The sequence below is a fragment of the Rhinoraja longicauda genome, chromosome 37 (genome assembly GCF_053455715.1).
Source record: "Rhinoraja longicauda isolate Sanriku21f chromosome 37, sRhiLon1.1, whole genome shotgun sequence".
NCBI lineage: Eukaryota > Metazoa > Chordata > Chondrichthyes > Rajiformes > Arhynchobatidae > Rhinoraja > Rhinoraja longicauda.
Genome location: NC_135989.1, coordinates 4755196 through 4777147, shown reverse-complemented (window position 1 = coordinate 4777147; position 21952 = coordinate 4755196). Strand labels below are relative to the sequence as shown.

At 51.6% G+C, this 21952-nt stretch overlaps 1 protein-coding gene across 1 annotated transcript in view; it reads right to left on the bottom strand.

The window, feature by feature from the left end:
• Positions 1-21952, bottom strand: part of LOC144610571 (uncharacterized) — a 91898-nt gene that overhangs the window by 13963 nt on the left and 55983 nt on the right. The window contains exons 2-8 of the mRNA XM_078429379.1: positions 8778-8858; positions 7551-7694; positions 6964-7074; positions 4471-4538; positions 4064-4292; positions 2123-2215; positions 1881-1900 (exon numbers count right to left, since the gene is read on the bottom strand). Of these exons, the coding sequence (XP_078285505.1) occupies positions 1881-1900; positions 2123-2215; positions 4064-4292; positions 4471-4538; positions 6964-7074; positions 7551-7694; positions 8778-8858 (746 nt within the window). The remainder of the gene's footprint in view (positions 1-1880; positions 1901-2122; positions 2216-4063; positions 4293-4470; positions 4539-6963; positions 7075-7550; positions 7695-8777; positions 8859-21952) is intronic.

Sequence of the window (21952 nt, the reverse complement as noted above, 5' to 3'; positions counted from 1 at the left end):
AGTGTGAATTGTGAGGAAGATGCAATAAGGCTGCAGGGTGACTTGGACAGGTTGTGTGAGTGGGCGGATACATGGCAGATGCAGTTTAATGTAGATAAGTGTGAGGTTATTCACTTTGGAAGTAAGAATAGAAAGGCAGATTATTATCTGAATGGTGTCAAGTTAGGAGGAGGGGGAGTTCAACGAGATCTGGGTGTCCTAGTGCATCAGTCAATGAAAGGAAGCATGCAGGTTCAGCAGGCAGTGAAGAAAGCCAATGGAATGTTGGCCTTCGTAACAAGAGGAGTTGAGTATAGGAGCAAAGAGGTCCTTCTACAGTTGTACCGGGCCCTGGTGAGACCGCACCTGGAGTACTGTGTGCAGTTTTGGTCTCCAAATTTGAGGAAGGATATTCTTGCTATGGAGGGCGTGCAGCGTAGGTTCACTAGATTAATTCCCGGAATGGCGGGACTGTCGTATGTTGAAAGGCTGGAGCGATTGGCTTGTATACACTGGAATTTAGAAGGATGAGGGGGGATCTTATTGAAACATATAAGATAATTAGGGGATTGGACACATTAGAGGCAGATAACATGTTCCCAATGTTGGGGAGTCCAGAACAAGGGGCCACAGTTTGAGAATAAGGGGTAGGCCATTTAGAACGGAGATGAGGAAGAACTTTTTCAGTCAGAGGGTGGTGAAGGTGTGGAATTCTCTGCCTCAGAAGGCAGTGGAGGCCAGTTCGTTGGATGCTTTCAAGAGAGAGCTGGATAGAGCTCTTAAGTATAGCGGAGTGAGGGGGTATGGGGAGAAGGCAGGAACGGGGTACTGATTGATAGTGATCAGCCATGATCGCATTGAATGGCGGTGCTGGCTCGAAGGGCTGAATGGCCTACTCCTGCACCTATTGTCTATTGTCTATTGTCTATTTACGTTCCAATAAACCCATCGTAAATCGAAAATTTCGTAAGTCGAAAATGCATTTAATACACCTAACCTACCGAACATCATAGCCACCTAACCTATGGTTTCTACTGAATGTTTAGTTTAGTTTAGTTAGAGATACAGCGCGGAAACAGGCCCTTCGGCCCACCGGGTCCGCGCCGACCAGCTATCCCCGCACACTAACACTATCCTACACACACTGGGGACAATTTTTACATTTACCAAGCCAATTTTCTATTGAGGGCGTGCAGCGTAGGTTTACTATGTTAATTCTCGGAATTGCGGGACTGTCATGTGTTGAAAGACTGGAGCGACTAGGCTTGTATACATTGGAATTTAGAAGGATGAGAGGAGATCTTATCGAAACATATAAGATTATTAAGGGGTTGGACATGTTAGAGGCAGGAAACATGTTCCCAATGTTGGGGGATTCGAGAACCAGGGGCCACAGTTTAAGAATGAGGGGTAGGCCATTTAGAACGGAGATGAGGAAAAGCTTTTTCAGTCAGAGAGTTGTGAATCTGTGGAATTCTCTGCCTCAGAAGGCAGTGGAGGCCAATTCTCTGAATGCATTCAAGAGAGAGCTAGATAGAGCTCTTAAGGATAGCGGAGTCAGGGGGTATGGGGAGAAGGCAGGAACGGGGTACTGATTGAGAGTGATCAGCCATGATCACATTGAATGGTGGTGCTGGCTCGAAGGGCTGAATGGCCTCCTCCTGCACCTATTGTCTATTGTCAATGTGGGACGAATGTGGGACGAAACTGAAGATCTCGGAGAAAACCCACACAGGTCACGGGGAGAACGTACAAACTCCATACAGACAGCGCCCGTAGTCGGGATCGAACCTGGGTCTCCGGCGCTGCGAGGCAGCAACTCTACCGTGCCGAATGTGTATCGCTTTTGCCCATCGTAAAGTCGAAGCATCGTAAGTGGAGGAGCATCTGTGCATGATTACATTCCCCCGGGGCAGGAAGGCTGAAGGTGGGCGGGTGGGCAAGGAGAGGGACAATCTGGGCAAAGGCGACGGCTGGAGGCCCCAGCAGCAGCCTGGGGCTCGCCTGGATCGCGGCCCGCTCCTGGAGACCCAGCGCGCGGACCGGACCGGACCGGACCTTGGAAACATGACGACTCTCCCATGCGGTCTGAGTGAATTATGGTGGAGGGAGGAAGATAGTGGAGAACCAATGAATCATTTACCAGACAGTGTTGCTGCATCCACTTCAACAGTGTAGCCCATCACCGACAATATCAGAGGCTCCAAAGCAGTAGTCTGACGTTTGATCCCAATTTCTAAAAACGGAAGAATTAGAACAATTAACGTCAGTGTGAATGGGCTGCATCCAACTCTACAATTATGTAATGTAGACATGGGTAATCATAGAATCATAGAAACATAGAAAATAGGTGCAGGAGTAGGCCATTCGGCCCTTCGAGCCTGTACGCACCGCCATTCAATACGATCATGGCTGATCATCCAACTCAGTATCCCGTACCTGCCTTCTCTCCATAGCCCCTGATCCCTTTAGCCACAAGGGCCACATCTAACTCCCTCTTAAATATAGCCAATGAACTGGCCTCAGCTACCTTCTGTGGCAGAGAATTCCACAGATTCACCACTCTCTGTGTGAAAAAAAACGTTCTCATCTCGGTCCTAAAAGACTTCCCCCTTATCCTTAAACTGTGACCCCTTGTTCTGGACTTCCCCAACATCAGGAACAATCTTCCTGCATCTAGCCTGTCCAACCCCTTAAGAATTTTGTAAGTTTCTATAAGATCCCCCCTTCAATCTTCTAAATTCCAGCGAGTGGCAATCAGACTGGCAGCCCGAGTTTAAGACTGGAACCATTCGATACGATACGATAGAACATTATTTATCCCAGGAGGAAAATTGGTCTGCCAACAGTCACAACATGCAACAAGACACATGAAACGTGAAATTAAAGTGATGATTGGGGGTGTGCAAAGACTGGTGAGGGTGGTCTCACAAAAGGCTGTGGAGGCCAAGTCGGTGGATAGTTTTTAGACGGAGATTGACAGATTCTTAAATAGTGCGGGTGTCAGGGGTTATGGGGAGAAGGCAGGAGAATGGGGTTGAGAGGGAGAGATGATCTTGATGGGCCGAATGGCCTAATTCTGCTCCTATAACCTACGAACGTATGGACCGCTAAAACCCACTAATACAATTCGGTTCAGTTTCGAGGCACAGCATGGGAGAAGGCCCTTCGGCCCACCAAGTCCGTGGTTACCAGCGATTACCTGCTCGCACTAGTTCTGTGTTATCCCACGTTCTCATCCACTCCCACCAACACACTGGGAACAATTTACAGAGGGCCGATTAACCTGCAAGTCTGCACGTGTTTGGGATGTGGGAGGAAACCAGAGGAAATACAGGCGGTCAGAGGGTGAACGTGCAAACTCAACACGGACAGCAGCCGAGGTCAGGATCGAACCTGGATCTCAGGCACTGTGAGGCAGTGGCTCTACCCGCTGCACCACCGTGCCGGCTGTAACTGCAATGGAACGTTGGCCTTCATAACAAGAGGAGTTGAGTATAGGAGCAAAGAGGTCCTTCTGCAGTTGTACAGGGCCCTAGTGAGACCGCACCTGGAGTACTGTGTGCAGTTTTGGTCTCCAAATTTGAGGAAGGATATTCTTGCTATTGAGGGCGTGCAGCGTAGATTTACTAGGTTAATTCCCGGAATGGCGGGACTTTCATATGTTGAAAGACTGGAGCGACTAGGCTTGTATACACTGAAATTTAGAAGGATGAGAGAGGATCTTATCGAAACGTATAAGATTATTAAGGGGTTGGACATGTTAGAAGCAGGAAACATGTTCCCAGGGGCCACACACAGTTTAAGAATAAGGGGTAGGCCATTTAGAATGGAGATGAGGAAAAACCTTTTCAGTCAGAGAGTCGTTAATCTGTGGAATTCTCTACCTCAGAAGGCAGTGGAGGCCAATTCTTGGAATGCATTCAAGAGAGAGCTAGATAGAGCTCTTAAGGATAGCGGAGGAGAAGGCAGGAACGGGGTACTGATTGAGAACGATCAGCCATGATCACATTGAATGGCTGTGCTGGTGTGAAGGGCCGAATAGCCTCCTCCTGCACCTATTGTCTGTTGTCTATAGCATTACCAAATGCTTCCATCGACTGGCGTTGTTCAATTTGATTCATGGGTGCTTCGACTAAGGCCATCATCATACTCTCTGCTTTGTCCAGCAGTTGGTCCACACGCCCGAGCTGGTCCACACGCCCGAGCTGGTCCACACGCCCGAGCTGGTCCACACGCCCGAGCTGGTCATACCCACTTCTGACCGCTGTCACCGTTTGGTACAGCTCCTGAATCTCACACGCACTAATGCACTGTAACCAGAGAGGGGAGAATGATTCAGGAGGCAAGTAGCCGATTTAACAGAAGACAGACACAGAGTGCTGGAGTAACTCAGCGGGACGGGCAGCATCTCTGGAGAGAAGGAATGGGTGACGTTTCGGGCCGAGACCCTTCTTCAAGGTATTTTTCTGCTTTGCCTGCAGTACTTACCATTTCATCAGATGCTGTGGAACTTGTACCATTGCTTGTCTTGTTAATATAGCAGGATATTTCACAACCTGTGGCGAGGAAGTTTAATTCATAAGTTCAAAAGTTATAGAAGCAGAATTAGACCATTCGGCCCATCAATCATGGCTGATCTATTTCTCACTCTCAACCCCATTCTCATGCCTTCTCCCCATAAACCCTGACACCCGAACCAATCATGAATCATTTTATTTCACAAAATGCTGGAGTAACTCAGCAGGTCAGGCAGCATATCAGGAGAGAAGGAATGGGTGACGTTTCGGGTCGAGACCCTTCTTCAGACTGATGTCAGGGGGGGCGGGACAAAGGAAGGATATAGGTGGAGACAGGAAGACAGTGGGAGAACTGGGAAGGAGGAGGGGAAGAGAGGGACAGAGGAACTATCTTCAGCGGATAGTCCATAGAGCTCAGAGGGCCATCGGAACACAGCTACCAGACTTGGAGGGCATCTACAACACACGATGCCTCAGTAAAGCCACCAGCATCCACAAAGACTCTTCACACCCCTGCAACAGTCTGTTCGAACTCCTTCCATCGGGCAGACGATACAAGGCCTTCTACGCCCGCACCTCCAGCCTCAGGAACAGCTTCATCCCCAGGGCCATAGCTGCTATGAACCGGTCCTGCTGAGCCGGATGGCCACAACGCATAGATCAACTTGCACTTTACCCTGTCTAAAACTGTTACAATTGTTTCATTTCGTTGGGTTGCTGTTGTCTAAATTACTTAAATTATTGCATCGTATGGGAGGCGCATTCCCAATCTCGTTGTACCCCTGGGTACAATGACAATAAAGATATATTGTATTGTATCTAATGTTGGAGAAGTCAATTGTCTCGACCCGAAACAATAGACATTAGGTGCAGGAGGAGGCCGTTCGGCCCTTCGAGCCAGCACCGCCATTCAATGGGGCATTGGGCATCTAGGATGGTTTCAGCCCATCCAGGGTGGCATTGGGCATCTAGGGTGGTTTCGGCCCATCTAGAGTCGCATTGGGCATCTAGGGTGGCATCAGCCCATCTATGGTGACATTGGGCATCGAGGGTGGCATTGGGCATCTAGGATGGTTTCGGCCCATCTAGGGTGGCATTGGTCATCTAGGGTAGCATTGGGCATCCAGGGTGGCATTGGGTATCTAGGGTGGCATCAGCCCATCTAGGGTGGCATTGGCCCATCTAGGGTGGCATTGGGCATCTAGGGTGGTGTTGGCCATCTAGAGTGGCATTGGGCATCTAGGGTGGCATTGGGCATCTAGGGTGGCATTGGGCATCTAGAGTGGCATTGGGCATCTAGGATGGCATTGGGCATCTAGGGTGGCATTGGGCATCTAGGGTGGCATTGGGCATCCAGGGTGGCATTGGGCATCTAGGGTGGCATTGGGCATCTAGGGTGGCATTGGGCATCTAGGGTGGCATTGGGCATCTAGGGTGGCATTGGGCATCTAGAGTGGCATTGGGCATCTAGGGTGGCATTGGGCATCTAGGGTGGCATTGGGCATCCAGGGTGGCATTGGGCATCTAGGGTGGCATTGGGCATCTAGGGTGGCATTGGGCATCTAGGGTGGCATTGGTCCATCTTGGGTGGGGAATGCCCATCTAGGGTGGCATTGGCCCTCCAGGGTGGCATGGTGAATCCAGGGTGGCATTGGGCATCTAGGGTTGCATTGGGCATCTAGGATGGTTTCGGCCCATCTAGGGTGGCATTGGGTATCTAGAGTGGCATTGGGCATCTAGGGTGGCATCGGCCCATCTAGGGTGGCATTGGGCATCTAGGGTGGCATTGGGCATCTAGGGTGGCATTGGGCATCTAGGGTGGCATTGGCCCATCTAGGGTGGCATCGGCCCATCTAGGGTGGAGAATACCCATCTAGGGTGGCATTGGGCATCTAGTATGGTTTCAGCCCATCCAGGGTGGCATTGGGCATCTATGGTGACATTGGCCCATCCAGGGTGGCATCAGCCCATCCAGAGTGGCATTGGGCATCTAGGATGGTTTCGGCCCATCCAGGGTGGCATTGGGCATCTAGGGTGACATTGGACATCTAGGGTGGCATTGGGCATCTAGGGTGGCATTGGGCATCTAGGGTGACATTGGCCCATCCAGGGTGGCATCAGCCCATCCAGAGTGGCATTGGGCATCTAGGATGGTTTCGGCCCATCCAGGGTGGCATTGGGCATCTAGTGTGGCATTGGGCACCCAGGATGGTTTCGTCCCATCTAGGGTGGCATTGGGCATCTAGGGTGGCATCAGCCCATCTAGAGTGGCATCGGCCCATCTAGGGTGGCATTGGGCATCCAGGATGGTTTTGTCCCATCCAGGGTGGCATTGGGCATCCAGGGTGGCATCAGCCCATCCAGGATGGTTTCGGCCCATCCAGAGTGGCATCAGCCCATCCAGAGTGGCATTGGGCATCTAGGGTGGGGACTGCCCGATGGGCATCTGCAGCAATGTCCTGACCTGTGCAGTTGACATGCCTCCCTGCGGTGAGGCAGCAGTATCCCCCGATGGTGTTCAGGCAGTTCTCCTTGCGGTCGCATTTCATCGAGCTCTTCTCACACTCGTCCACATCTGGAAATAGATCAGAACGTCAAGCCCACCGTCCTCCTGACTCAGCCCGCATGTTGGCTGAGAGGGGCGCTCACGTGTGTAACCCACAGGTTCATAAGGTCATCAGTGATAGGAGCAGAATTAGGCCACTCGGCCCATCAAGTCAATACCGCCATTCAATCATGGCTGATCTATCTCTCCCTCCCAACCCCATTCTCCTGCCTTCTTCCCATGACCCCTGTGCCCAATCTCTTAATAATCTTATATGTTTCAATAAGATCCCCTCTCATCCTTCTAAATTCCAACGTATACAAGCCGTCACTCCAGTCTTTGAACATTCCTGGAGAAGATCTCGGAGAAAACCCACCCAGGTCACATACAAACTCCGTACAGACAGCACCCGTAGTCGGGATGGAACCCGGGTCTCCGGCGCTGTGAAGCAGCAACTCTACCGCCACGCCACCGTGCCGCCCTCCTGACACAATCTGAAGGCTTACCTTTACAGTAAGGACGTCCTGCTGTGCAGGCGTTCACTGCCATGCATAATCGAAACCCTCTCTTACAGTAACAGTAGTGGTCGCTGCCATTGGACTTGCAGGATGAGCCGTAAGGGCACTTCTGTGAGCTGCAACGGTCAGACTCTGAGAAACAACATTTGCAGACCATCAGTGGATACACTCAGGGGGGAGGGAAACTAGAGGGAAGGTTCAACAAACAAATGCTTGACACAAAGACACACAGGGGAGATCTTACAGGCACATAGTTCATTGAAAGTGGTGCCACAAGTAGGCAGGGTGGTCAAAAAGGCTTTTGGCTGATTGGCATTGAGCATGGAATTTATTCACAAAATGCTGGAGTAACTCAGCAGGTCAGGCAGCATCTCGGGAGAGAAGGAATGGGTGACGTTTCGGGTCGAGACCCTTCTTCAGACTGAAGACGTTTCGGGTTGAGACCCTTCTTCAGACCAATGGACTTCCATTGAGCATGTAAGATGGGAGGTCATGTTGCAGTTGTACAAGACGTTGGTGAGGCCACATTTAGAGTGCAGTAGGAAAATAACTGCAGATTCTGGTACAAATCAAAGGTGTCACAAAAAGCTGGAGTAACTCAGCGGGTCAGGCAGCATCTCAGGAGAGAAGGAATGGGTGACGTTTTGGGTCGAGACCCTTCTTCAGACGTTAGAGTACTGTGTTCAGTTTTGGGCACCGTGTTACAGGAAAGGTGTTGTCAAGCTGGAAAGGGCGCAGAGAGGATTTACGAGGATGTTGCCAGGACTAGAGGGTGTGAACTACAGGGAGAGGTTAAGCAGGTTGGGTCTCTATTCCTTGGAGCGCAGGAAGATGAGGGGTGATCTTATAGAGGTGTACAAAATCATGAGAGGAATAGATCGTGTAGACGCACAGAGTCTCTTGCCCAGAGTAGGGGAATCGAGAACCAGAGGACATAGGTTTAAGGTGAAGGGGAAAAAGGTTTAATAGGAATCTGAGGGGTAACTTTTTCACACAGAGGGTGGTGGATGTATGGAACAAGCTGCCAGAGGAGGTAGTTGAGGCTGGGACTATCCCATCGTTTAAGAAACAGGTACATGGATAGGACAGGTTTGGAGGGATATGGGCCAAATGCGGGCAGGTGGGACTAGTGTAGATGGGACATGTTGGGCGGTGTGGGTAAGTTGGGCTGAAGGGCTTATTTCCACACAGTATCTCACTTTGACTATGACTTACCCAGACACTCGCCTCTGTTACCAGAGGAGCAGGGATCAGAAGGAACGACAGTGTATACCAGCGCACAGAGTAGGAACAACACTGCAAACAGAGCGAGAGAGAGGTTAGTCAACAAATACTCCCCAGTAACACACCTAAGATCCAGATCAGATTCAGATTCAGACTAGCTTATCGTCGTACACACAATCAGTGGTGCAGCAGGTAGAGCTGCTGCCTCACAGCGCCAGAGACCCCGGCTCCATCCTGACCACGGGCGCTGTCTGTACGGAGTTTGTACGTTCTCCCCGTGACCTGCGTGGGTTGTCTCCAGGTGCTCCGTTTGTACGTTCTCCCCTGACCTGCAGCGCGCTTTCAAGCTTCTGTATCGTCCGCCAGACGGCAGCGAGGAGGAGGAGGAATGGCCAGGGTGGGACAAGACTTTGATATAGAAACATAGAAAATAGGTGCAGGAGTAGGCCATTCGGTCCTTCGAGCCTGTACGCACCGCCATCCAATATGATCATGGCTGATCATCCAACTCAGTATCCTGTACCTGCCTTCTCTCCATACCCCCTGATCCCTTTAGCCACAAGGGCCACATCTAACTCCCTCTTAAATATAGCCAATTAACTGGCCTCAACTACCTTCTGTGGCAGAGAATTCCACAGACTCACCACTCTGTGTGAAAAAAAACTTTCTCATCTCGGTCCTAAAAGACTTCCTCCTTGTCCTTAAACTGCGACCCCTTGTTCTGGACTTCCCCAACATCGGGAACAATCTTCCTGCATCTAGCCTGTCCAACCCCTTAAGAATTTTGTAAGTTTCTATAAGATCCCCCCTCAATCTTCTAAATTCCAGCGAGTACAAGCCGAGTCTATCCAGTCTATCCAGTCTTTCTTCATATGAAAGTCCTGCCATCCCAGGAATCAATCTGGTGAACCTTCTCTGTACTCCCTCTATGGCAAGAATGTGTTTCCTCAGATTAGGAGACCAAAACTGTACGCAATACTCCAGGTGTGGTCTCACCAGTGCCCTGTACAACTGCAGCAGAACCTCCCTGCTCCTATACTCAAATCCCCTCGCTCTGAATGCCAACATACCATTCGCTTTCTTCACTGCCTGCTGCACCTGCATGCCTACTTTCAATGACTGGTGTACCACGACACCCAGGTCTCATTGCATCACCCCTTTTCCTAATATGCTGGGAATGGAGAGATATGGATCGCATGCAGGCAGAGGAGATGAGCATAAGTTGGCGTCGTGTTCGGCACAGGCACAGGGAGCCTTCTTTAGCCTGATGAAGACTGTTCCCCCACCGAACACTAGCACTATCCTACACACACCAGGGACAATTTACAGAAGCCAATTAACCTACAAACCTGCACGCCTTTGGAGTGTGGGAGGAAACCGGAGCACCCGGAGAAAACCCATGCAGGTCACGGGGAGAACGTACAAACTCCGTACAAACAGCGCCCGTAGTCAGGATGGAACCCGGGTCTCCGGCGCTGTGAGGCAGCAACTCTACCGCTGCGCCATAGTAAAACCCTCAATGATTAGCCACGGCAGGTTTGACTGTCGATCTGCCTGTGGTGCTGCTGCCAGCGAGATTCTCCATTGTACCTGCTCCTCACAGCCCTGTGGACTTGACTATGAACTTGAGCTCGTTGCCTCTCTGGGGCTTTGAACTTCGCCGCAACCTTCTCCCAAGCCTGCAGGTGGCAGCACTTGACTGCATGTGTTGCACAGCCCAGGGCAATGGACTTAATCAAGATACGTAACTCAATGGGTCAGGCAGCATCTCTGGAGATCATGGGCCTGTTTCCATAAGAAGACACAAGGTGCTGGTGAAACCCAGCGGGCCAGGCAGCATCTCTGGAGAACACGGAGAGGTTTTGGGCCTGGATCACAGAGTCATGGAGTCATAGAGTGATACAGTGTGGAAACAGGCCCTTCGGCCCAACTCACCCAAACCGGCCAACAATGTCCCAGCTACCCTAGTCCCACTTGCCTGCGCTTGGTCCATATCCCCCCAAACCTGTCCTGTCCATGTACCTGTCCAACTGTTTCTTAAAGGATGGGATAGACTTTGTCCGAAGAAGGGTCCCGACCCGAAGTGTCTCCTACCCACGTTCACCGGAGATGCTGCCTGCCTGACCCGCTGAGTTACTGGTGACGGGGTGAGTTGTTCGAGGTGAAGCCATTCGGTCAGGGGGGAGATGCCTCCAGCGTCTTCAAGGTCGGCTGCAGGCATTTCCCCCGGGTCACAGAGGGGTCGGGCGGGCGAGGAGGGGGGCGCGGGTTGGCGGGCCGAGCCAGTCGGGGGTGACGGAGAAGGCCCTGCAGCAGCCTGCTGCTCGCCTGGATCCGGAGCCGCTCCAGCACATCACGCACATGGACCGGACCCTGGACTTTGAACCATTTGTAAGTGGCGCAAAAATATGGGACTTGTGCAAGAATTTCACTGTGCAGTGCGTACTGTATGTGACAATATTGAACCACTGAAGAGTCAAGGGTATTAAATTGTCACATAGGGTTGCCAACTATCACTCTCCCAAATAAGGGACAAGGTGACATCATCGACCCGCGCCCCACGTGACCTCACCCAGCCAGCGGCCACGTGCTCCCGCTCCACCAATGGCAGCCGCCCGGGCCGGCAGGCGGGTTGCTAAGCAACCTCCGTTAGGCGGCGCCCGGGCCTCCGGACCTACACTCCGGGCCTACTCTGTCTGGGCTTACAGTGTCTGGGCTCACAGCGTCCAGGCCTACAGGGTCCGGGCCTACAGTGTCCGTGTTGTCCGGACATACAGTGTCCGGGCCTACTCTGTCTGGGTATACACTGTCCAGGCCTACAGTGTCCGGACCTACAGTGCCCCCCCCCCTCCCGGGCCTAATACGGGACAAGGGCGGTCCTATATGGGACAAACCAACTTAGCCCAATATACGGGATGTCCTGTCAAAGGAACAATGAAATTCTTAACAGACCTGCAATATATAACTGTATTGCTTGTAGGTGAAGTTGGACTCAAAGTGGTTTCCTCTTAGATCTATGTATAATCCCTTGATCCTTCAATAGTTTAGTTTAGTTTAGTTTAGAGATACAGCGTGGAAACAGGCCCTTCGGCCCACCGGGTCCGCGCCGACCAGCGATCCCCGCACACTAACACTACGCTGCACACACGAGGGACAATTTACATTTACTCCAAGCCAATTAACCTACAAACTTGTACGTCTTTGGAGTGTGGGAGGAAAACGGAGCTCCTGGAGAAAACCCACGTAGGTCAGGGGGAGGACGTACAAACTCCGTACAGGCAGCACCCGTGGTTGGGATCAAACCCGGGTCTCCGGCGCTGTGAGGCAGCAACTCTACCGGCAGACAGAGGAGATGAGTATAAGTTGGCGACATGTTCGGTACAGGCACTGTGGGTCTGTTCCTGCGCTGTTCAGTTCTATGATCACCCTCAAACCATTTCCTTGCAGCATGACCTGAGCCACAAAGGAAATTCGTGAAGCGTTTTCACATTCGTGCTTGCACACAACCATTTCACGTGCTGTGAAACGACAGAAGAAGACCACCTTACAGCGGTTCGTGTGTCGTGTACAAAACAAGACCGACTGACAACACCTTGGAAATGGCCGGGTTGACACAAGTCTTTGCTTATGATTTTAAAAAAGTGCTGGAGTAACTAAACGGGTCAATCTCTGGAGAACATGGATAGTTGACGTTTCAGGTCGGAACCCTTCTTCATAGAAATATAGAAAATAGGTGCAGGAGGAGACCATTCGACCCTTCGAGCCAGCACCGCCATTCATTGTGATCATCCACAATCAGTAACCCGTGCCTGCCTTCTCCCCATATCCCTTGATTCCGCTAGCCCCTAGAGCTCTATCTAACTCTCTTTTAAATCCATCCAGTGAATTGGCCTCCACTGCCCTCTGTGGCAGAGAATTCCACAAGTTCACAACTCTCTGGGTGACATTTTTTTTTTCACCCCAGGTTAAAAAAAGATTTTTCTCACCTCAGTTTTAAAAAAGGTCTTTCTCACCTCAGACCCTGACCTGAAACCTCACCTATCCATGTTCTCCAGAGGTGCTGCCTGAAGGGTCTCGACCTGAAACGTTATTTATTCCTTCTCTCCACAGATGCTGCCTGTCCCGTTAAGTTACTCCAGCACTTTATGTCTTTTTTTTTGTAAACCAGCATCTGGTGTTCCTTGTTTCCACATTCTTTGATAGAAACATAGAAACACAGAAAATAGGTGCAGGAGGAGGCCATTCGGCCCTTCGAGCCAGCACCGCCATTCAATATGATCATGGCTGATCATCCAAAGTCAGTACCCCGTTTCTGCTATCTCCCCATATCCCTTGATTCCGTTAGCCCTAAGAGCTGCATCTAACTCTCTCTTGAAAACTTCCAGTGATTTGGCCTCCACTGCCTTGATGATGTTGGCTGCTTTTCTGAGACACCGTGATGCAGTCAATGGTGGGGATAGACACAAAGTGCTGGAGTAAATCAATGGGTCAGGCAGCATCTCTGGAGAAAAGGAATGGGTGACATTTTGGGTCAGAACCTTTCTTCAGACTGAATGGTGGGGAGTCTGGTCTGGTGGGGAGTCTAGTCTGGACTGGGACATAGGTGCAGGAGGAGGCCATTCGGCCCTTCGAGCCAGCACCGCCATTCAATATGATCATGGCTGATCATCCACAATCAGTACCCCGTTCCTGCCTTCTCCCCATATCCATTGACTCCGCTATTTTTAAGAGTTCTATCCAGCTCTCTCTTGAAAGCATCCAAAGAATTGGCCTCCACTGCCTTCTGAGGCAGAGAATTCCACAGATTCACAACTCTCTGAGTGAAAACGTTTCTCATCATCTCCGTTCTAAATGGCCTACCTCTTATTCTTAAACTGTTGCCCCTGGTTCTGGACTCCCCCAACATTGGGAACATGTTTCCTGCTTCTAGCGTGTCCAACCCCTTAATAATCTTATACGTTTCAATAAGATCCCCTCTCATCCTTCTAAATTCCAGTGTATACAAGCCCAGTCAATCCATTCTTTCAACATATGACAGTCCCGCCATCCCGGGAATTAACCTGGTGAACCTAAGCTGCACTCCCTCAATAGCAACAATATCCTTCCTCAAATTTGGAGACCAAAACTGCACCCAATACTCCAGGTGTGGTCTCACTAGGGCCCTGTACAGTGCTGTTCCCAAACCAAGCTGTAGACAATAGACAATAGGTGCAGGAGGAGGCCATTCGGCCCTTCGAGCCAACACTGCCATTCAATGTGATCATGGCTGATCATTCTCAATCAGTACCCCGTTCCTGCCCTCTCCCCATACCCCCTGACTCCGCTATCCTTAAAAGCTCTATCTAGCTCTCTCTTGAATGCATTCCATGGTACATCTGTGGAAGTTTGCTAGAGACACTGGAGACATACTGGCATTACACAGTCTGCTGAGAAGGTAGAGGCATTGGTGTGCCTTCTTGGTTATGGCTTCAATGTACTTGGTCCATGACAGGGTGGTGTCACAGGAGGCTACAGCAACGTACCATAAGTTCATAAGTGATAGGAGCAGAATTAGGCCATTCGGCCCATCAAGTGTACTCCGCCATTCAATCATGGCTGATCTATCTTTCCCTCCTAACCGCATTCTCCTGCCTCCTCCCCGTAACCTCTGCCTTACAGCAGCAGAGGCACGGGTTCCATCCTGACTAAGGGCGCTGTCTGTACGGGGAGTTTGTACGTTCTCCCCGTGACCTGCGTGGGTTTTCTCCGGGTGCTCCGGTTTCCTCCCACACTCCAGAGACGTGCAGGTTTGTCTGTTATTTGGTTTCTGTAACTTGTACCACGTGTGTAGGTTGGAGCTAGTGTGTGGGGGATCGCTGGTTGACCTGGACTCCATGGGCCGAAGGTCCTGTTCCCACGCTGTATCTCTAAACTAAACTAAACTTAGCTGAACAAACAGCAATGGGCCCAGCACCGATCCCTGAGGCACACCGCTAGTCACAGGTAGGGTTGCCAACTTCCTCACTTGCAAATAAGGGACAAGGTGACATCACCGCCCCGCTCCACCGTGACCTCACCCAGCCAGCGGCCACGTGCTCCCTCTCCACCAATGGCGGCTGCCCGGGCCTGGAGGCAGGTTGCTAGGCCACCTCCGTCAGGTGGCACCCGGGCCTACAGTGTCCGGGCCTACAGTGTCCGGGCCTACAGGGTCCAGGCCTACAGGGTCCAGGATTACAGCGGCCCCTGGACTACGGTGTCCGGGCCTACAGTGTCCAGGCGTACAGTGTCCAGGCCTACAGGGTCCAGGCCTACAGAGTCCAGGCCTACAGGGTCCGGGCCTACAGGGTCCAGGCCTACAGGGTCTGGGCCTACAGTGTCCAGGCCTACAGGGTCCAGGATTACAGCGGCCCCTGGACTACGGTGTCCGGGCCTACAGTGTCCAGGCGTACAGTGTCCAGGCCTACAGGGTCCAGGCCTACAGAGTCCAGGCCTACAGGGTCCAGGCCTACAGGGTCCAGGCCTACAGTGTCCGGGCCTACAGGGTCCAGGCGGACAGTGTCCAGGCCTACAGGGTCCAGGCATACAGTGTCCAGGCCTACAGGGTCCAGGCCTACAGTGTCCAGGCCTACAGGGTCCAGGCCTACAGTGTCCAGGCCTACAGGGTCCAGGCCTACAGTGTCCAGGCCTACAGTGTCCAGGCCTACAGGGTCCAGGCCTACAGTGTCCAGGCCTACAGGGTCCAGGCCTACAGTGTCCAGGCCTACAGGGTCCAGGCCTACAGTGTCCAGGCCTACAGGGTCCAGGCGTACAGTGTCCAGGCCTACAGGGTCCAGGCCTACAAGGTCCAGGCCTACAGTGTCCGGGCCTACAGTGCTGTCCGGGCCTAAGACGGGACAAGGGCGGTCCAAACCAATTTAGCCCAAAATACGGGATGTCCCGGCTAATACGGGACAGTTGGCAACCCTAGTCACAGGGCTCCAGTCTAAAAAAACACTCTCCACCATCATGTAGAAATAAAGAACTGCAGATGCTGGCTTACAAAAAGGGCTACGTAATCAGCAATCTCCCAGCCCAAACCAGTGTCCAGGCCTACAGGGTCCAGGCGTACAGTGTCCAGGCCTACAGGGTCCAGGCCTACAGGGTCCAGGCCTACAGTGTCCGGGCCTACAGGGTCCAGGCGGACAGTGTCCAGGCCTACAGGGTCCAGGCATACAGTGTCCAGGCCTACAGGGTCCAGGCCTACAGTGTCCAGGCCTACAGGGTCCAGGCCTACAGTGTCCAGGCCTACAGGGTCCAGGCCTACAGTGTCCAGGCCTACAGTGTCCAGGCCTACAGGGTCCAGGCCTACAGTGTCCAGGCCTACAGGGTCCAGGCCTACAGTGTCCAGGCCTACAGGGTCCAGGCCTACAGTGTCCAGGCCTACAGGGTCCAGGCGTACAGTGTCCAGGCCTACAGGGTCCAGGCCTACAAGGTCCAGGCCTACAGTGTCCGGGCCTACAGTGCTGTCCGGGCCTAAGACGGGACAAGGGCGGTCCAAACCAATTTAGCCCAAAATACGGGATGTCCCGGCTAATACGGGACAGTTGGCAACCCTAGTCACAGGGCTCCAGTCTAAAAAAACACTCTCCACCATCATGTAGAAATAAAGAACTGCAGATGCTGGCTTACAAAAAGGGCTACGTAATCAGCAATCTCCCAGCCCAAACCACTCACCAGTCTAACACGTGAATTTGCACACAAACAAGTTGTGCAGTAGCAAGGTGGTTAATGAAGCCTTAAGTTCAGTGGAGTAGGACTAATTCTGGCATTGCCTCGGTCTGCAAACCTTGTAAATCTAGATTAGTATCTTGCTCAGCTAGTGATTTAAGGTCACCTTGGAGAATACCCGCCTTGAATTAGATCTTAGTTGTGGTAATGGTTAATTATTGAACAGTTGTAATAATGTCCAGACTACGGTACATTACAGGCGTTGGTTAAACAAGTGAGACAGAACATCCACCGGCGAAACTAAAATCACGGTGGCACGGTGGCGCAGCGGTAGAGTTGCCGCCTTACAGCGAATGCAGCGCCGGAGACCCGGGTTCCATCCCGACTACGGGTGCTGTCTGTATGGAGTTTGTACGTTCTCCCCGTGAACTGCGTGGGTTTTCTCCGAGATCTTCGGTTTCTAGTGTATGGGTGATCACTGGTTGACCTGGACTCCATGGGCCGAAGGTCCTGTTCCCACGCTGTATCTCTAAACTAAACTAAACTTAGCTGAACAAACAGCAATGGGCCCAGCACCGATCTCTGAGGCACACTGCTAGTCACAGGTAGGCTTGCCAACTTCCTCACTCCCAAATAAGGGACAAGGTGACGTCACCGCCCCGCGCCCCACGTGACCTCACCCAGCCAGCGGCCACGTGCTCCCGCTCCACCAATGGCGGCCGCCCGGGCCTGGAGGCGGGTTGCTACGCAACCTTCGTTAGGCGGCGCCTGGGCCTCCGGACCTACACTGTCCGGGACTAAAGCGTCCCCCGGGCTACAGCGTCCGGGCCTACAGCGTCCGGGCCTAGAGTATCCGGGCCTACAGTGTCCGGGCCTACAGCGTCCGGGCCTACAGCGTCCGGGCCTACAGCGTCCGGGCTACAGTGTCCGGGCCTACAGTGTCCGGGCCTACAGCGTCCGGGCCTACAGCGTCCGGGCCTACAGTGTCCGGGCCTACAGCGTCCGGGCCTAATATGGGACAAGGGCGGTCCCGTACGGGACAAACCAATTTAGCCCAAAATACGGGATTCCCGGCTAATACGGGACAGTTGGCAACACTAGTCACAGGCCTCCAGTCTAAAAAAGCACTCTCCACCATCATGTAGAAAGAAGGCACTGCAGATGCTGGCTTACAAAAAAAGAACATAAAATATCCTTATCTAAAATGGCAGCAAAGAAAAGCAAACAATGAACTTCATCTAACATGGAAACAATCTGGTCCATTCATTGTATGGAACACAAAGTACTGGAGTACCCAAGCAAGTCAGCTCTGGGCTTCTCTGGGGGATATGGATAAGTGATGTTTCAGGTCTGGACCCTTCTTCAGACTTGAAACATCATCCATCGGGGCAGCACGGTAGAGTTGCTGCCTCACAGTGACAGAGCCCCTGGTTTGATTCTGACTACGGGTGCTGTCTGTACGGAGTTTGTACGTTCCCCCCGTGAACCGCGTGGGTTTTCACCGAGATCTTCTGTTTCCTACCACACTCCAAATACATACCGGTCTCTCGGTTAATTGGAAGTGTAAATTGTCCCTTGTGTGTGTAGGCTAGTGTTAGTGTGCAGGGATCGCTGGTCGGTGGGTGTGTAGGATAGTGTTAGTGTGCTGGGATCGCTGGTCGGCGCGGACCCAGTGGGCCGAAGGGCCTGTTTCCGCGCTGTATCTCTAAACTAAACTAAACTAAAAAGGGTTGCCATTTGAATATGATTCCAGTCTACCAGTCTGAAGAAGGGCCCTGACCTGAAACATTACCTATCCATCCCCTGCATAGATGCTGCCTGACCCAGCTGTGTGTGTTCTGCTCTAGTACTTGACTCCAGTCCAAGTTTTCATTGCTATCTAACGTTCTCTTAAATAATGGAGTCCTCGACTCCAGTCCAAGTTTTCATTGCCACCTAATGTTCTCTTTGACAATGAAAGTTAATTCCTACAAGTTTGGAATCTTATCTTAGTTACAACTAAAAACAATGACCACTTCCTGACTTTCACATGTTCACGGAAAGTCATGAACTTGTGAAAGGTCACAACTTATTCAGCCGCCAACTAGTTGCACAGCCCAATATTTTAGACTTTAGAGACACAGCGTGGAAACAGGCCCTTCGGCCCACCGAGTCCACGTCGACCATCGATAGGGTTGCCAACTTTCTCACTCCCGAATAAGGGACAAAAGGTGATGTCACCACGTGACCTCACCCAGCCAGCGGTCATGCTCCACCAATGGTGGCCACCCATGCTGGGAGGTGGGTTGCTATGCAACCTCTGTTAGGTGGCATCCGGGCCTACACTGTCCGGGCCTACGGCAGCCCCCCGGCCCACACTGTCCGGGCCTACAGTTTCCGGGCCTACAGTGTCCTGGCCTACAGTTTCCGGGCCTACAGTGTCCTGGTCTACAGTTTCCGGGACTACAGTGTTCTGGCCTACAGTTTCCGGGCCCACAGTGTCCGGGCCTACAGTTTCTGGGCCTACAGTGTCCTGGCCTACAGTTTCCGGGACTACAGTGTCCTGGCCTACAGTTTCCAGGCCCACAGTGTCCGGGCCTACAGTTTCCAGCCTATTATGAGACAAGGGCGGTCCCGTACGGGACAAACTAATTTAACCCAAAATATGGGATGTCCCAGCTAATACGGGACAGTTGGCAAGCCTAACCATCGATCACCCCGTACACTAGCACGATCCTACACACACTATGGACAATTTACAATTTTACCGAAGCCAATTAACCTACAAACTCACACGTCTTTGGAGGGTGATAGGAGAGAGGAGCACCCGGAGAAAACCCATGCGGTCACGGGGAGAATGTACAAACTCGGGTGCCCAACAGACAGCAGTCTCAGTTAGGATGGACCCAGGTCTGTGGCGCTGTATGGCAGCAGCTCGACCGGTCTCTAAATTTGTGGAAGGACATTCTTGCTATTGAGGGCGTGCAGCGTAGGTTTACTAGGTTAATTCCCGGAATGGCGGGACTGTCATATGTTGAAAGACTGGAGCGACTGGGCTTGTATACACTGGAATTTAGAAGGATGAGAGGAGATCTTATCGAAACGTATAAGATTATTAAGGGGTTGGACACGTTAGAGGCAGGAAACATGTTCCCAATGTTGGGGGAGTCCAGAACAATGGGCCACAGTTTAAGAATAAGGGGTAGGCCATTTAGAACGGAGATGAGGAAAAACTTTTTCAGTCAGAAAGTTGTGAATCTGTGGAATTCTCTGCCTCAGAAGGCAGTGGAGGCCAATTCTCTGAATGCATTCAAGAGAGAGCTAGATAGAGCTCTTAAGGATAGCGGAGACAGGGGGTATGGGGAGAAGGCAGGAACGGGGTACTGATTGAGAATGATCAGCCATGATCACATTGAATGGCGGTGCTGGCTCGAAGGCCCGAATGGCCTCCTCCTGCACCTATTGTCTATTGTCTATTGCCAACTGCGTCGCCACAATTCACTCTTCAATATTGTGTTTTTGTAACTTTGAACTCGTTGTTCATTTGTCCTGGTCACTGATTATTCTTTAATCCGTTTGGCTGAGAGTTAACACAATAGTTCCCGCGACTCAATGTGTGACGAAGGGTCTCGACCCGAAACGTCACCCATTCCTTCTCTCCAGAGATGCTGCCTGTCCTGCTGAGTTACTCCAGCTTTTTAGAAACATAGACAATGGGTGCAGGAGGAGGTCATTCAGCCCTTCGAGCCAGCACCGCCATTCATTGTGAGCATGGCTGATCATCCACAATCAGTAACCCGTGCCTGCCTTCTCCCCATATCCCTTGATTCCACTAGTCCCTAGAGCTCTATCTAACTCTCTTTTAAATTCATCCAGTGAATTGGCCTCCACTGCCCTCTGTGGCAGAGAATTCCACAAATTCACAACTCCCTGGGCTGATTTTTTTCTCACCTCAGTTTTAAATGGCCTCCCCTTTATTCGTAGACTGTGGCCCCTGGTTCTGGACTCCCCCAACATTGGGAACATTTTTTCCTGCATCTACCTTGTCCAGTCCTTTTATAATTTTATACGTCTCTATAAGATCCTCTCTCATCCTTCTAAACTCCAGTGAATACAAGCCCAGTCTTTCTAATCTTTCCTCATATGACAGTCCCGCCATCCCGGGGATTAACCTCGTGAACCTACGCTGCACTGCCTCAATAGCAAGGATGTCCTTCCTCAAATTAGGAGACCAAAACTGCACACAATTCTCCAGGTGCGGTCTCACCAGGGCCCTATACAACTGCAGAAGGACCTCTTTACTCCGATACACAGATGTCCCGTAGTGAGAGTGAGCTGCTTCCTTGCCTGGATACTGTGCAAAGTGTAGCCAGGTGTTTGTTGTGGTTTAAGTAAAGGCCAGTGAAGTTTTCACACTTCACATAATTTCTACAGATGTGATATTTAACCCTACTCTCGGCGGCAAACCCAGAACGAGAACAGTGTCCGGGCATTCAGAGAACCTTATCTGATTACCAGCATCTTTGCCTGTAGGCTCACCACTGCCTTTCTGACATGACTTGGTGAGTTGCTCTGCAAAGCTAGATCGCATGGGATCCAGGGAGAGCTAGTGGGCTGGATAGAAATTTATCTTCCTGGGAGGAAGCAGAGGGTGAAGGTTAGGGTTGCCAACTATCTCACTCCTAAATAAGGGACAAAAGGTGACGTCACCGCCCTGTGGCCCAAGTGACCTCACCCAGCCAGCGGCCACGTGCTCCCGCTCCACCAATGTTCGGCCTCCTGGACTGGGAGGCGGGTTGCTACGCAACCTCCGTTAGGCTGCGCCCGGGCCTCTGGGCCTACACTGTCCGGACCTACAATGTCCGGGCCTACAGCGCCCCCCGGGCATAATACAGGACAAGGGCAGTCCCATACGGGACAAACCAATTTAGCCCACACTCCAAAGACGTGCAGGTTTGCAGGTTAATTGGCTTGGCATGAATGTAAATTGTCCCCAGTGTGTGTCGGGCAGTGTTAGTGTACGGGGATCGCTGGTCGGTGCGGACTCGGTGGGCCGAGGGGGCCTGTTTCCACGCTGTATCTCTGCACTAAATGATGACTCTATGACTCTAAGAAGAGCGGGTGGATTTCCCAAAGGAACTTGTTCAGAATCACACAACTTTTAACTTTGCTGGCTAGTTTGTGGCCAAGTCCTATTGATTAGTGAATAAGGATGTGCCAAGGACAACTACTTCCCTTTATTTGTCTGAGGTACCGTCACAATAAACTCTCAGTCACAGGAAAGCAGTCACTGCCTAATAATCCCTGGAAGTTGTTTATTCTGTATTCTACTCTTGTTTTCCTCTCAGCATTCAAGTGTATTTTATTGCAAAATGTCCCGAAACCGGAACAATGAAATTCCGAAGAAGGGTCTCGACCCGAGACGTCACCCATTCCTTCTCTCCAGAGATGCTGCCTGTCCCGCTGAGTTACTCCAGCTTTTTGTGTCTATCTTCGGTTTA